Source organism: Podarcis melisellensis (assembly GCF_964234715.1).
Source record: "Podarcis melisellensis genome assembly, chromosome: 6".
Lineage (NCBI taxonomy): Eukaryota > Metazoa > Chordata > Lepidosauria > Squamata > Lacertidae > Podarcis > Podarcis melisellensis.
The window spans coordinates 84,226,409-84,239,229 of NC_138538.1; the positions used below are offsets into that span (position 1 = coordinate 84,226,409).

The window sequence follows — 12,821 nt, forward strand, 5'->3', positions numbered from 1 at the left end:
TACCTGACCTAATTATGACCCAGTTCAGTTAGCCAGGCTGTGGCAGTCTTCAAATAGTGGAGGCCAAGCATAGTGTGACTCCTGCTACCATGTACATAATCACATGTGTGACGTGAAACCTCATAAAAATGGCACCCTGATTCTTCCCCCTCCCTCATAAAGGAAAAGGGATATTATGTGCATGGAACTTTATGTGGCCTGGTGGAATGCTTTCAGTGCATATTAATTTAGATTTATGTAGAATGGAAGTAACAATCATCAATTCATCATACAAAACAAACTGCTGTTATCCAAGTAAATACCTGAGCTGGTCTATTTCATCTCAGATGTCGTTTTTAGCTTTCCTATGTTATGTTCTTGTTAACATCTCATTTATGGTACAGAAGAAAAACTACAATTCCCTAATGTCAATTACTGGAGCAGTTCCATGCTGACTTACTCACCTCTTAAATCAACAGTGCATTTGGCCTCTTATATTTTCTGCACCACGGCATGTTTTGAACAGCAAAAGAGTATGCAGAAACCTTCATCAATATTAAACAGAATCGACACAGCCACTGCCAAAATATGCTCTTCAATCCATGCAGTTCTTGGACTGGGACAAGTATCCTGGAAAACTACAATGATGATCACTGTTTGTCTCAACCATTGTCATTCCACATGGTCTGTTTTCCTGGAAACTCTCCCTTTCCAATCTAGTCTCCTGATTCCATTGTTTGTTTCCATTGTTATTTAATTTTGGACTTGGAAGGGAGGAAATGAGATGGCAGAAACATAAAGGAGTATCTTCATCTGTTTTGCACATGGAGGGGAAAATGCACAGACAATGCTCATCTACCCATCAATAGGATCGTTGTGCTACAATTCATTCAGGAAATTATTCCTGGGACTACTACAATAAACAATATGGAAATCTTTCAGCAAACACTATGAAATTCACTACCACAAGATGTCGAGATGGCTGCCAATTTGGACAGCTTTCAAGGGGGATTAGACGATTCGTGGAGAATAAAGCTATCAAAGGCTGCTAGTAAAGATGGATATATATTTACCAACAGTGTAAATATGCCCCTGAATACCAATAGTTGGGGAACCCCACCAGGAGAGGGTTCATGTTCTGATTGTTGGCTTCCTGAAGAATCTAGTTGACCACTGAGCAGAGCTCAGGATGATCCAGACTTGGACTTCTTGAGGGTGCCTGGGGAGGGAAACACACGTATTCCAAGCAAAAATTTGTTCCTTAACATGTTGCAAAAGTTAGAGTTAAGTTTATGTCTCAGTTCCACCCAACGTGTAGATCTGGCTCCTTCAGAGTAATAACACCACCAGTGCCCACCCTATGGTGGTTTATGTCTTTTTCTTTGTAGAACAAAGGTGCTTAGAATCTTGGTACTGTTTTTGGGGGACAGGGGGTTGGGTAGGTGTGGAGGACTCCCTAGTCCTGAATGGGGTAACTGTGCCCCTGAAGGACCAGGTGCGCAGCCTGGGAGTCATCTTGGACTCACAGCTGTCACTGGAGGCACAGGTTAAGTCTGTGTGCAGGGCAGCTGTCTACCAGCTCCATCTGGTACGCAGGCTGAGACCCTACCTGCCTGCAGACTGTCTCGCCAGAGTGGTGCATGCTCTGGATATCTCCTGCTTGGACTACTGCAATGCACTCCATGTGGGGCTACCTTTGTGCTACATTTCCAAGCACAATTCAAAGTGTTGGTGCTGACCTTTAAAGCCCTAAACGGCCTTGTCCCAGTACACCTGAAGGAGCATCTCCACCCCCATTGTTCTGCCCGGACATGGAGGTCCAGCTCCGAGGGCCTTCTGGCAGTTCCCTCACTACAAGAAGCGAAGTTACAGGGAACCAGGCAGAGGGCCTTCTTGGTAGTGGCACCCGCCCTGTGGAATGCACTCCCAACATGTCAAGGAAATAAACAACTATCTGACTTTTAGAAGCCATCTGAAGGCAGCCTTGTTTAGGGAAGTTTTTAGTGTTTGATATTTGCTTTATTCTTATTATTACTAATATTCTGTTGGGAGCTGTCCAGAGTGGCTGGGGAAACCCAGCCAGATGGGTGGGATATTATTATTATTATTATTATTATTATTATTATTATTATTATTACTATTATTATTATTATTATGATGGTTCCATCTCACTGCGCATTTTGCTTTTTTCTGCTTCACAGGTCTTCTACCTACTGGCTGAACCGCATCCAGTCCTTTCTTTACTGCAATGAGAATGGCCTCCTGGGCAGTTTTTCTGAAGAGACTCACTCATGCACATGCCCAAATGACCAGGTCGCCTGCCTTGGCTCCTTGCCCTGCGCTGTGGGAGATGGTTCTGCCTGCTTATCCTGCGCCCCTGACAACCGTACCCGCTGTGGGACCTGTAACACTGGGTATATGCTGAGCCAAGGCCTTTGCAAGCCTGAAGTGGCAGACTCAACGGAGCACTACATTGGGTTTGAGACCGACCTCCAAGATCTGGAGATGAAGTATTTATTGCAGAAAACGGACCGCCGGATTGAGGTCCATGCAATCTTCATCAGCAACGACATGCGTCTCAATAGCTGGTTTGACCCTTCCTGGCGTAAAAGGATGCTCCTTACTCTGAAGAGCAACAAGTACAAATCCAGCCTGGTCCATATGATCTTGGGTCTCTCTCTCCAAATTTGCCTAACAAAGAACAGCACCTTGGAGCCTGTCCTGGCCGTTTATGTCAACCCTTTTGGAGGCAGCCACTCCGAGAGTTGGTTTATGCCTGTCAATGAAAACAGTTTCCCAGACTGGGAGCGGACTAAACTGGACTTACCGCTTCAGTGTTATAACTGGACGCTGACTCTAGGCAACAAGTGGAAGACCTTTTTTGAAACGGTCCACATCTACTTGAGGAGTCGTATTAAGTCGAATGGTCCCAATGGCAATGAGAGCATCTATTATGAACCGCTGGAGTTTATCGATCCCTCCCGGAACCTGGGCTACATGAAAATCAACAACATCCAAGTGTTCGGCTACAGCATGCACTTTGACCCGGAAGCAATCCGGGACCTGATTTTGCAGTTGGACTACCCTTATACTCAGGGATCCCAGGATTCTGCTCTCTTGCAACTACTAGAGATAAGGGACCGTGTAAATAAACTCTCTCCACCTGGCCAACGTCGTCTAGACCTTTTCTCATGCCTGCTGCGTCATAGACTCAAGCTGTCTACCAGTGAGGTGGTGAGAATTCAATCTGCTTTGCAGGCCTTCAATGCCAAATTGCCAAACACAGTGGATTATGACACAACCAAATTATGTAGTTAACCATAAGTGTGAAGCACAACAGAAAAAATAAAAACCATGACGGAGTTTTTACAGTGCTTTTGTGGAACAGTTTATGTTTGGAAGAGTACATTTAAATTGTCTTTTCAATATCTGTCTTATATCAGTCAATAACGTTGGATGGCAATTTACACCCATGAACTCGCTGACAAATGAATATATTATACCTGCAAATTTTTTTTGGCTTTGTTTTATGAATGAAAATAAATACTGACACCAGTCTAGGAGACATTCTACTTTTTACAATAAATTTCATTTGTAATTTTATATGTTCCGTGGCAATGCTTTTGTGCATTACATCCTCTAGAGGGAACATAAAAGGATACCAATAAAATTTTGTAGCTGAACAGTTATTAAAAAGAAACGCTGTGGGATTCATTATTTTCCCCTCTCAGAAAAAAAAAATGAATAGCATTCTTGATATTGCATTTCTGACCATTTCTGGTGGACAAGATAGAGGTATTTGGTTTTGATACGGAAGCCAGCCAAGACAAAGCTAAGAAGTTATAACATAAAATTATTCTGTAGCACTTGAGTCATCTGAATGTTCCCGTTTTATTTAACAGGATTTAGGCACCATTTAATCGCCAAAACCTCTAAGTAGTTTACAAAATATATATACATTAAAATGATAGATAAATTCAGATGTTAAAAACAAGTCAGCCTCACTAAATGGCAAAATAAAATCAGGTACTAATATCATTGGGCAGGGAGTTCCAAAGTGTAGAGGCTGCCACACTAAAGGTTCCATTCCTTGCATGTGTAAAATCAAAATTATACAGCACTTGTGAAAGTGCCGTTTCTGCAGACAGGAGTGGTCAGGTGGGTATTATGGGGCAAGGCAATATACTTAATGATGGATTGCTTGCCTAAGAAACTTGAAAAGGGCCTTGTCTTCTTCAGTATGCTGTGCTGAGTTGTGCGTATGGCTCAAGTGGCTATATTTTCCATCGTGGGGAAGACTAGAAAGCTTGTGCTAATCTCACATGGGATACAATAAGAATAGCAGTCGGGCAATTTCCTCCCAGAATGAAGCAGGGTAATCCAGGGCTCTGGTGAACACAAAGAGGCTCTGATATACACCCATAGGCTACCTTTTCCTAGTTTAGCCAGTCAGTCGAAGCCTTTTCCCAAGGTGTAGCCACTGTCACATGATGACAGCTTCTAGAAGCCACAGGTGAGAGCAGAGTGGGGACCAAGGTGGACAAATTATGCCAGAAGGAGTACAACATTTCCTCCATCAGAGGTGCTACCCTTCCCTTAGTACACCATACACACTGTAGTGTGGTTGAGAATACCATGGCTATACCAGAGAAATACATGACTTTTGAGTATTCTCATGTGTCAAATAAAAACCTGCTCAAATTGTACCAGAACATGAGCTCCCATCGGCACTATACATTTAAAGCAGTCTCATACCACTTTAAACAATTGTGAATTCATACCCTCCAACATGTTGAGTCCTGTGTTCCTCTGTGAGAACACAGAGTCCAAAAGAGGTGCTTTTTTGAGGCTGTGAATTTTGGGGTGCTGCATGAATTCACAGGCCAGAACAAATGTGGGGTTTTAGGGGGGAGGGGGGCGAGCTCTCAGTGCAAAATTGCACAATGTCACAGTGCCCAAAATGGCCACAGTTCTCTTGCGGGGGGAAACAGGATACTTGTGGGATATGGTATATTCTCCCAAACTCTATTGTCCCAAACACCAGGTCTTTGGGCCAAGGCACAGTCTGACCCCCTCCTTTGGTAATCCTTTGGTAATCCTCACAGAACTCTAGCCCAATGGTCGCCATTAATTTGATTTTGAATTAATTTGAAAATGAATTAATGTTAGAATGCTGTGTTACTTTTATTGTTGTTAGCCGCTCTGAGCCCAGCTTCAGCTGGGGAGGGCAGGATATAAATAATTTATTACTATTACTATTACTATTACTATTACTATTACTATTACTATTACTATTATTATTATTATTATTTGGCTAACAGTGCTAAGAATAGTTAGGTGCTCCCCTCACAGAAATACAATTTCCAGAGATACCTGGGATGCAGGATTGATCGTTACAATGAATTCTCTCTGAGAAGTGTAACTCTGTGAGCAGATTAGGGAATTTTAAACATTCATTCATGTAGTCCCCAGAATTCTTTGGGGGAAACCATGTCTGCTTAAAGTAGTATTACACTGCTTGAAAAGTACAGTGCATATGGGACCGTTTGGATGTGTAGTCAACAGAGGCACCAAGTTGCCCCCAAGATTGAGGAAGCCAGATATGTGTCGAGTGCATGTGATGTCACACACACAATGTCACATCATCTGAAGGAAGTCAAGCACTCTGCCTCCTTCATCCATCCAGACCAAGTCAGGCAATTGATCGCCATTGTTGGAGATGAAGTCAGTCAAAAACATTACCAGAAAAGTAAGGGAGCAGCCTGGAAATCTTTTTATGCAGTGTGCAAAGGTAGTTGGTTGCAAAAGTGAATGCCAAGCTTGCAACCTGAAGCTTGTGCTCAGTTTATTCATACAGTTAAATCATTTCTATGCAGCTACTATGACATTAAGAAGCACTAGACAGAATGCCCATCACATTTTTCCAGTGGCGTAGCGTGGGGGGCAGGGGGGGACGGCCGCAACATCTGGGGGTTAGGGTTAGGGGGCGCAAATCCATGGGTTAGGGGGCACAAATCCACGGGCTAGGGGGCGCAAATTACTTGCCTTGCCCCGGGTGCTGACAACCTACGTGTCAGGGGTTCAGGGAGAGAGGCGCAGATGAGGGAGGAGACAGAGAGCGAGGGGAAGGATCCCAGGGCGACGAGGAAGAGGATGACAATGACCCGAGGTTGTCCATGAGTCCTTCCAGTGAATCGGAGGATTCCCAAAAGGGAGCCCCCCTGGTCAGGCCAAGGGGAGCCAGAGGGGGAAGTAGTCAGGAGCAGGGCAGCGGCGGGGGAACCCCCAGTGGGAGTTGGAGATCGGGACCGGCTTCTCCGCCGGAACGGAGTGAAGGGGGTGGAGCTACCAGTGTGTCAGACAGAGCAGAGCAGGAAGCAGAGAGGGGAAGGAGATCGGGGCAAGACGTCCTGCCGGAAGGGGCGGAGAGTAGTACCGGGAGCAGTGTAACTGTCGAAAGGAAAGTCAGAAGCAACGTACGGGCGCCAAGTTCAAATGTGGAGGCGCGCGGAAGTGAGGAGAGCCCGGGGGAGGAGCCTGGTCCCAAAGCGCGAAGGAGGGGGGAACAGGCGTCAGAGGATTCAGCCTCTGGGGAGTCCCGGAGGGAGGGAACCCAGGGGGGCAGAAAGACCCTGCGGAAAAGGAAGGAGGGGAAGAGGTGGTCCAGCACAAGCCTCTTAAACTGGTGTAGAGGCGGGACTGATTCAGGGGGGACTTCAGCGGTCTAAGCCTAACAGACGTAGGGCCACGGACCTCGGATGTAAAGCTGACAATGTTCTTCAATAAAAGCTTCTGTACATAAGCTGGACTGGACTTTGGTCTCTTGTGAGCTGGGACCTTGGGTGGCCCTGACACTACGCTACGCCACTGCATTTTTCCTCGATCACAGATGAACTTTTCCCAGTGGTTTCAATCATGAATCTGTCAATATGCAACCTGGTATTCATGCTAGTGTTCATGTGGAGAAAATGAGTCTGGGAAAATATCTAGGGTTCAATAGAATTCTTTCAATTTCCCTCCAAAAACCCTCAGAAGATTTGCTTGAGGGGACATCGAAAAAAATGCTTCAGATTTTACAGTCACAAACTCAACAATGTGTGTCCCTCCCTCTCCCCCAACCACTCAGGAGAAATACCGTATTTTTTGCTCTATAAGACTCACTTTTTCCCTCCTAAAAAGTAAGGGGAAATGTGTGTGCGTCTTATGGAGCGAGTGCAGGCTGCGCAACTATCCCAGAAGCCAGAACAGCAAGAGGGATTGCTGCTTTCACTGCGCAACAATCGCTCTTGCTGTTCTGGCTTCTGAGATTCAGAATATTTTTTTTTCTTGTTTTCCTTGTTTTCCTCCTCCAGAAACTAGGTGCGTCTTGTGGTCTGGTGCGTCTTACAGAGCGAAAAATATGGGTATAAATAATTGTAACATTTCTGCCACTCTCAAAATTCTCAGTAGCTGTGCCTGAGGAAGTAGTGCCAAATCCCCTTTAAATTTCATTTAACAACAGTTCGTTGATAGCAGATCTTTACTCCCTTGTCTGCCCCTTGGCGTTTTTCCTGAAGACCACTATTTTGAAATTACAGTTTGACAACCCTACTTGCTGTTGCTCTTCACTGCCTCCAGAGAGCTCCTTATACCTCAAGCAAACTCATATGTTTTAAAACTCAAGGCAGCACTGATGGCAGGTTGCTTGGGCACATAATTCTGCCTTGCCAGAAAGTATGATAAATTATGTCATATGATAAATTATGTCAATGATAAATCTTCCACATGGGTGACAATTGGACCCATCTGATGAAATGATGAACTAATAGGGATGCAACCCTAGATTCATAATGCATGGTTTGATTTATTCATTTAACATTTCTCTGATGAAAACAGGGACGTCCTATTCAATAATAATAATAATATTTATACCCCACCAGTTTGACTGGGATGCCCTAGCCACTCTAGGTGGCTTCCAACATATATACAGTGGTACCTCTGGTTACGTACTCAATTCGTTCCGGAGGTCTGTTCTTAACCTGAAACTGTTCTTAACCTGAAGCACCACTTTAGCTAATGGGGCCTCCCGCTGCTGCCGCGCCGCCACTGCGCAATTTCTGTTCTCATCCTGAAGCAAAGTTCTTAACCTGAGGTATTATTTCTGGTTTAGTGGAGTCTGTAACCTGAAGCGTATGTAACCTGAAGTGTATGTAATCCGAGGTACCACTATACAAGCATAATAGAACATTAAACATTACAAAAACTTCCCTATACAGGCTGCCTTCAGATGGGCGCTGGAGTTCAATAATATCTGGAGAGAGACACTTTAACAGCCCCTGATTTAAAATACAGTGGTACCTTGATTTAAGAACAGCTTAGTTTATGAACAACTTGGATTAAGAATGCTTCAAACCCTGAAGTAGGTTTGTGAACTTTGCCTTGGAATAAGAACATGTTTCACTTCCTGTTGAGTGTATTCCATTTGTAAATTGAGTCCCCCGCTGCTGTGGGAAAGCACGCCTTGGTTTAAGAACGCTTTGGTTTAGGAACGGACTTCTGGAACGGATTAAGTTCATAAACCAAGGTACCACTGTACTAATATCTTGTCTGTAGGTTGCAAAGATTCTCGCAATGGCAGCTTTTGTCATGATCCAATCTCACCCACGAACTTTTTTTTTTAAAAAAAGAACAAGCCTTGGTTGTACAATATATTTTTATTGGAAGTCAAAGGTCAATATGAGTGTGTACATTTCAAAAGTGAGTCAAGAGCTCTGCCTGGGGCTCCATGTAAGACAAAGGGACTTTGGGAGATTTTGCCTTTGACTGGAGTCACTTAACAGACCTGCTCTTACAAGGAAGTCTCCGACATGCCTCTCTTTCTCTCCGTACACACACAATTCCGCAGCTATGTTGTCAACTGCAGTTGCGAAGGCAAGCTTGTTTCTTTAGAGCACTTACAGTTCTTTGTTCCGCAGAAGTTCAGCGAGTTCATTCATTTCTCTTTGGGATTGAAGATTTTGAAACAAAGCCAGCGTTGCTCAAAGATGTGAGTTTGACAGTCCCAGAAATCAAATGGCGATGTTCTAGCGGGGGGCGGGGGGGGGGCCTGAAGACCAGAACAGACAGGTGAGTGGTGAACATTTATACTCGGGTGTAAGAAAAGAGATGGAGCTCAATTGTCATTCAGTATTTATGTTTCTCAAATAATTGAAGGCAAGCCCTAAAGCCTTAAAGGCTAGCAAAATATAAGATATTATGACAAGTGTGTAGAGGGAGGTATTGTGTATTGCAAACAATCCTGGGAGATGCCAGTATCGAACTTGGAATCACTCCACTGCCACTAAGGCAGCAATAACAACCCTCTAAATATTCTGAGGGCATTATCTGGAAAACTGAGGGCCAAATAAAGGCTCACGCATGATCAGAAATCACTAACTGAGGGGCTGGGGAACTCATTAAATCTATGTTGAAAGAGCACAGAAAGGGAGTAAATGAATAATGCTTGATTCTTCTCCCTGTGTTGAGTGGTGTTGTTTTTCAAGTTCAAATCCTAAGAATGTAAGAAGAGTGCGGCTGAATTAAACCAAAGGCCAGCAACCTTTTACCACAAAGCTTGCTGGCTTGCAGAGAGATTTAGAGCCTTCCTGCAACCACGTAACCTATTGGAGATGAGAGCTGGACCATAAAGAAGGCTGATCGCCGAAGAATTGATGCTTTTGAATTATGGTGCTGGAGGAGACTCTTGAGAGTCCCACGGACTGCAAGAAGATCAAATGCATCCATTCTTAAGGAAATTAGCCCTGAGTGCTCACTGGAAGGACAGATCATGAAGCTGAGGCTCCAATACTTTGGCCACCTCATGAGAAGAGAAGGCTCCCTGGAAAAGACCCTGATGTTGGGAAAGATGGAGGGCACAAGGAGAAGGGGATGACAGAGGATGAGATGGTTGGACAGTGTTCTCGAAGCTACAAACACGAGTCTGACCAAACTGTGGGAGGCAGTGGAAGACAGGAGTGCCTGGCGTGCTCTGGTCCATGGGGTCACGAAGAGTCAGACACGACTAAATGGCTAAACAACAACAACAACCACAACATTGGAGACAAACGGCATAAAAGGAGAGGAAGAAGAGAACAAACCTTGCCAGCCTGGTCACCTGGAAGCCATTGCTGCTTACCACAGGTGACCAGGATTGCAGACATTTTCTGCCTACAGCAGTCATTCATGCTACATGGAGAATTTGTAAGCTGAGGGTCTGTGGTTACCTAGTGGTGGTGGTGCACAATTGTTCTCTGTCAGCGCCTTATCTGATTACTCTAAAAAATAGTGGGCTGTAGCTAACCTTTGAGTTGGTCCTTTGAAATTAATGGACTTGAATAACTTAGTTGGGTTCCTTGCAGTAGCAACTTTATTGTGCTAAAATGCAATAGACCTCTGTACATACCTGCTTAGTAATTTCCTCGTATTTGAGGCTGGCAGTGATAACAGAGATATTCAGGTGTAACCTGAAACTCAGGCAAGCTGTGGCACCAAGTTACTATTAGAAGGAAGTTAAACAGAAGCATCTCCACAAGGGAAACATGGGAGAAAGCCAGTGTGGAATAGTAACCGGACCTGAGTTCAAATACTTATGCATCCAAGGGGCTTGCTGGGTGATGTTGTTTGTGGGGTTGTTGTGAAGACAAAAAAGAGGGGGGAAAGCAAGACGGGCATTTTCATTGGTTTGCTTGTTTTTGCAAATCGCTATGGGTTGCCTAGGGACACGGGTGGCATTGTGGGTTAAACCACAGAGCCTGGAGCTTGCCAATCAGAAGGTCGCTGGTTCGAATCCCCATGACAGAGTCAGCTCCCATTGCTCAGTCCCTGCTCCTGCCAACCTAGCAGTTCGAAAGCATGCCAAAGTGCAAGTAGATAAATAGGTACTGCTCCGGTGGGAAGGTAAATGGTGTTTCCGTGCGCTGCTCTGGTTTACCAGAAGCAGCTTAGTCATGCTGGCCACATGACCCAGAAGCTGTACGCCGGCTCCCTCGGCCAATAAAGCGAGATGAGCGCCACAACCTCAGAGTCGGCCACAACTGGACCTAATGGTCAGGGGTCCCTTTACCTTTTTATGGGTTGCCTTAGGCAAGATAAAGTGACTAACAAATTTAATGAATGAATAAATAAATAATAAATACCTATGGGAAGCCTGCTAATGGGATATAGTCCAAAGCTGCCATTATACTTGGTCCATGCCACACCTAAGCATCATGCTTTCTTTGTTAGGATGCGGTAGGGAGCATTTATTCCTTAATTCTTCTGTTCTGTGAGCCAATGGCCATAAGAACAAATTAGCCCTACATTTCTTGAGCTTCCCTGTGATGTCACCCTCTTTTATATTAGTACGATAGTGCTGTAAATAATTAACAAATCATTTTAAAAGGCCCTTGAGCACCCAGTGAAGCCAACGTAATGAAAGGAGAATGTTTTTATTTTTCCGAATTATTCTAACAAGATTTTTCTAGGGTACACTTATCTGCGCAAGACATTGAAAACACGCAAATTAACCTCGGAGGAACATTAAAAGCTTAACAGGACCTGCGTTGTTTCCAGTGAGATGGCCTCTTTCCTCTTTTAAGTGGAGCAGACATCCTTTCCCCATACATTTCCCAAGTACTTCATTAAGTTTAAAAATGTTTCATTAAGTTTTATTAAACTCATTAAACTGAGAGAGTGAGAAGTTCCACTTTACAGTTGGCAAGAGCCACTTCACGACAAATGCTTATTACCATTGCTAATCCGCTGTGAGTGCTTTGAGATGCTTGGCTGGGGTTTGATTTTGTTGTTCTTGGTAAAACAAACAGAGATGAGAGAAAGGTGAACTCAGTGTGACAAAATACCGCCCCCCACCCAAAAACCCCTCTGAATTCGTTCAAGAGAGGCCAAAACCAAGACGAAACAGAATAATTAAACCACAACATTATATGCATTTCAAAAATGAATAAACAATACAAGTGGCATTCAATGCAATAAACAGGACGTCGTAATAACCTAGTCACAATATTACACAGATGCTTAAGAATTATGCAGCACGGTTCAGAATTCTTAAGCCTCCCAAATCACACACAGATTTAACTGAAGATGAACTGAATCTAAGAAGAAAGTATAGCTGCTTTGTTCACTTGACTAAATGAATGTTTTGGTTCCAAATCCACTGGGTAAGAAAGTACTAGGAAAAGGAAATCTCCCAAACGTATTCTTGCACATTGAAAACTAGCCTGTCCAGGTGACGTCTAGACTAGAACCCTCCTCTTTGCCATCTAGTTTTCTATGTGGAGGGATTGAACATAAGTATGTACAGTGGAACCTCGGTTTTCGAGCGTCTTGGAAGCCAAACGATTCAGAACCCGAATGCCAAAAACTTGGATGTTATTGCTTCCGTTTTCAAACACGCCTCTATTTTCTCAATGGGTTTTGCCGACTGCCCATTGATCTTTGGTTGTCGAATGTTTTGGAAGTCGAACGGTCTTCCAGAATGGATTACGTTCGAAAATTGAGGTTTCACTGTATATATATGCATATGTGCACACACAGTGTAAGAATATTTCGTCACGTGGACCCTGACCTGTACTCTAAACTGCTATAACATAACACCCCCCAAAAAATGGAAGCTAAGGATGAACCCTTGGCAAAAGATTCCTTCATTGCAGGGGGCTGGACTAGATGGACCTCATGTTCCCTTCCAACAACTCTGTGATTCTATGTGCTAGCTTTCTATGTGCAGGAATCCCCCCTTCCCTGTAGAAGGGCATACAAATACTGTGGTACCTTGGGTTACATACGCTTCAGGTTACAGACTCCGCTAACCCAGAAATAGTACCTTGAGT

General features: G+C 44.1%; 1 protein-coding gene and 1 long non-coding RNA gene across 3 annotated transcripts in view; one reads left to right on the forward strand and one right to left on the reverse strand.

The window, feature by feature from the left end:
- BRINP3 (BMP/retinoic acid inducible neural specific 3) overlaps positions 1 to 3,582 on the forward strand; it is a 264,203-nt gene extending 260,621 nt beyond the window's left edge. For both annotated transcript variants that reach the window (XM_081914847.1, XM_081914848.1), the window contains exon 8: positions 2,181 to 3,582. In XM_081914847.1, the coding sequence (XP_081770973.1) occupies positions 2,181 to 3,297 (1,117 nt within the window). In that variant the 3' untranslated portion in view covers positions 3,298 to 3,582. The remainder of the gene's footprint in view (positions 1 to 2,180) is intronic.
- LOC309371915 overlaps positions 1 to 12,821 on the reverse strand; it is a 399,586-nt gene that overhangs the window by 335,634 nt on the left and 51,131 nt on the right. The gene's annotated exons all lie outside the window — the stretch shown is intronic.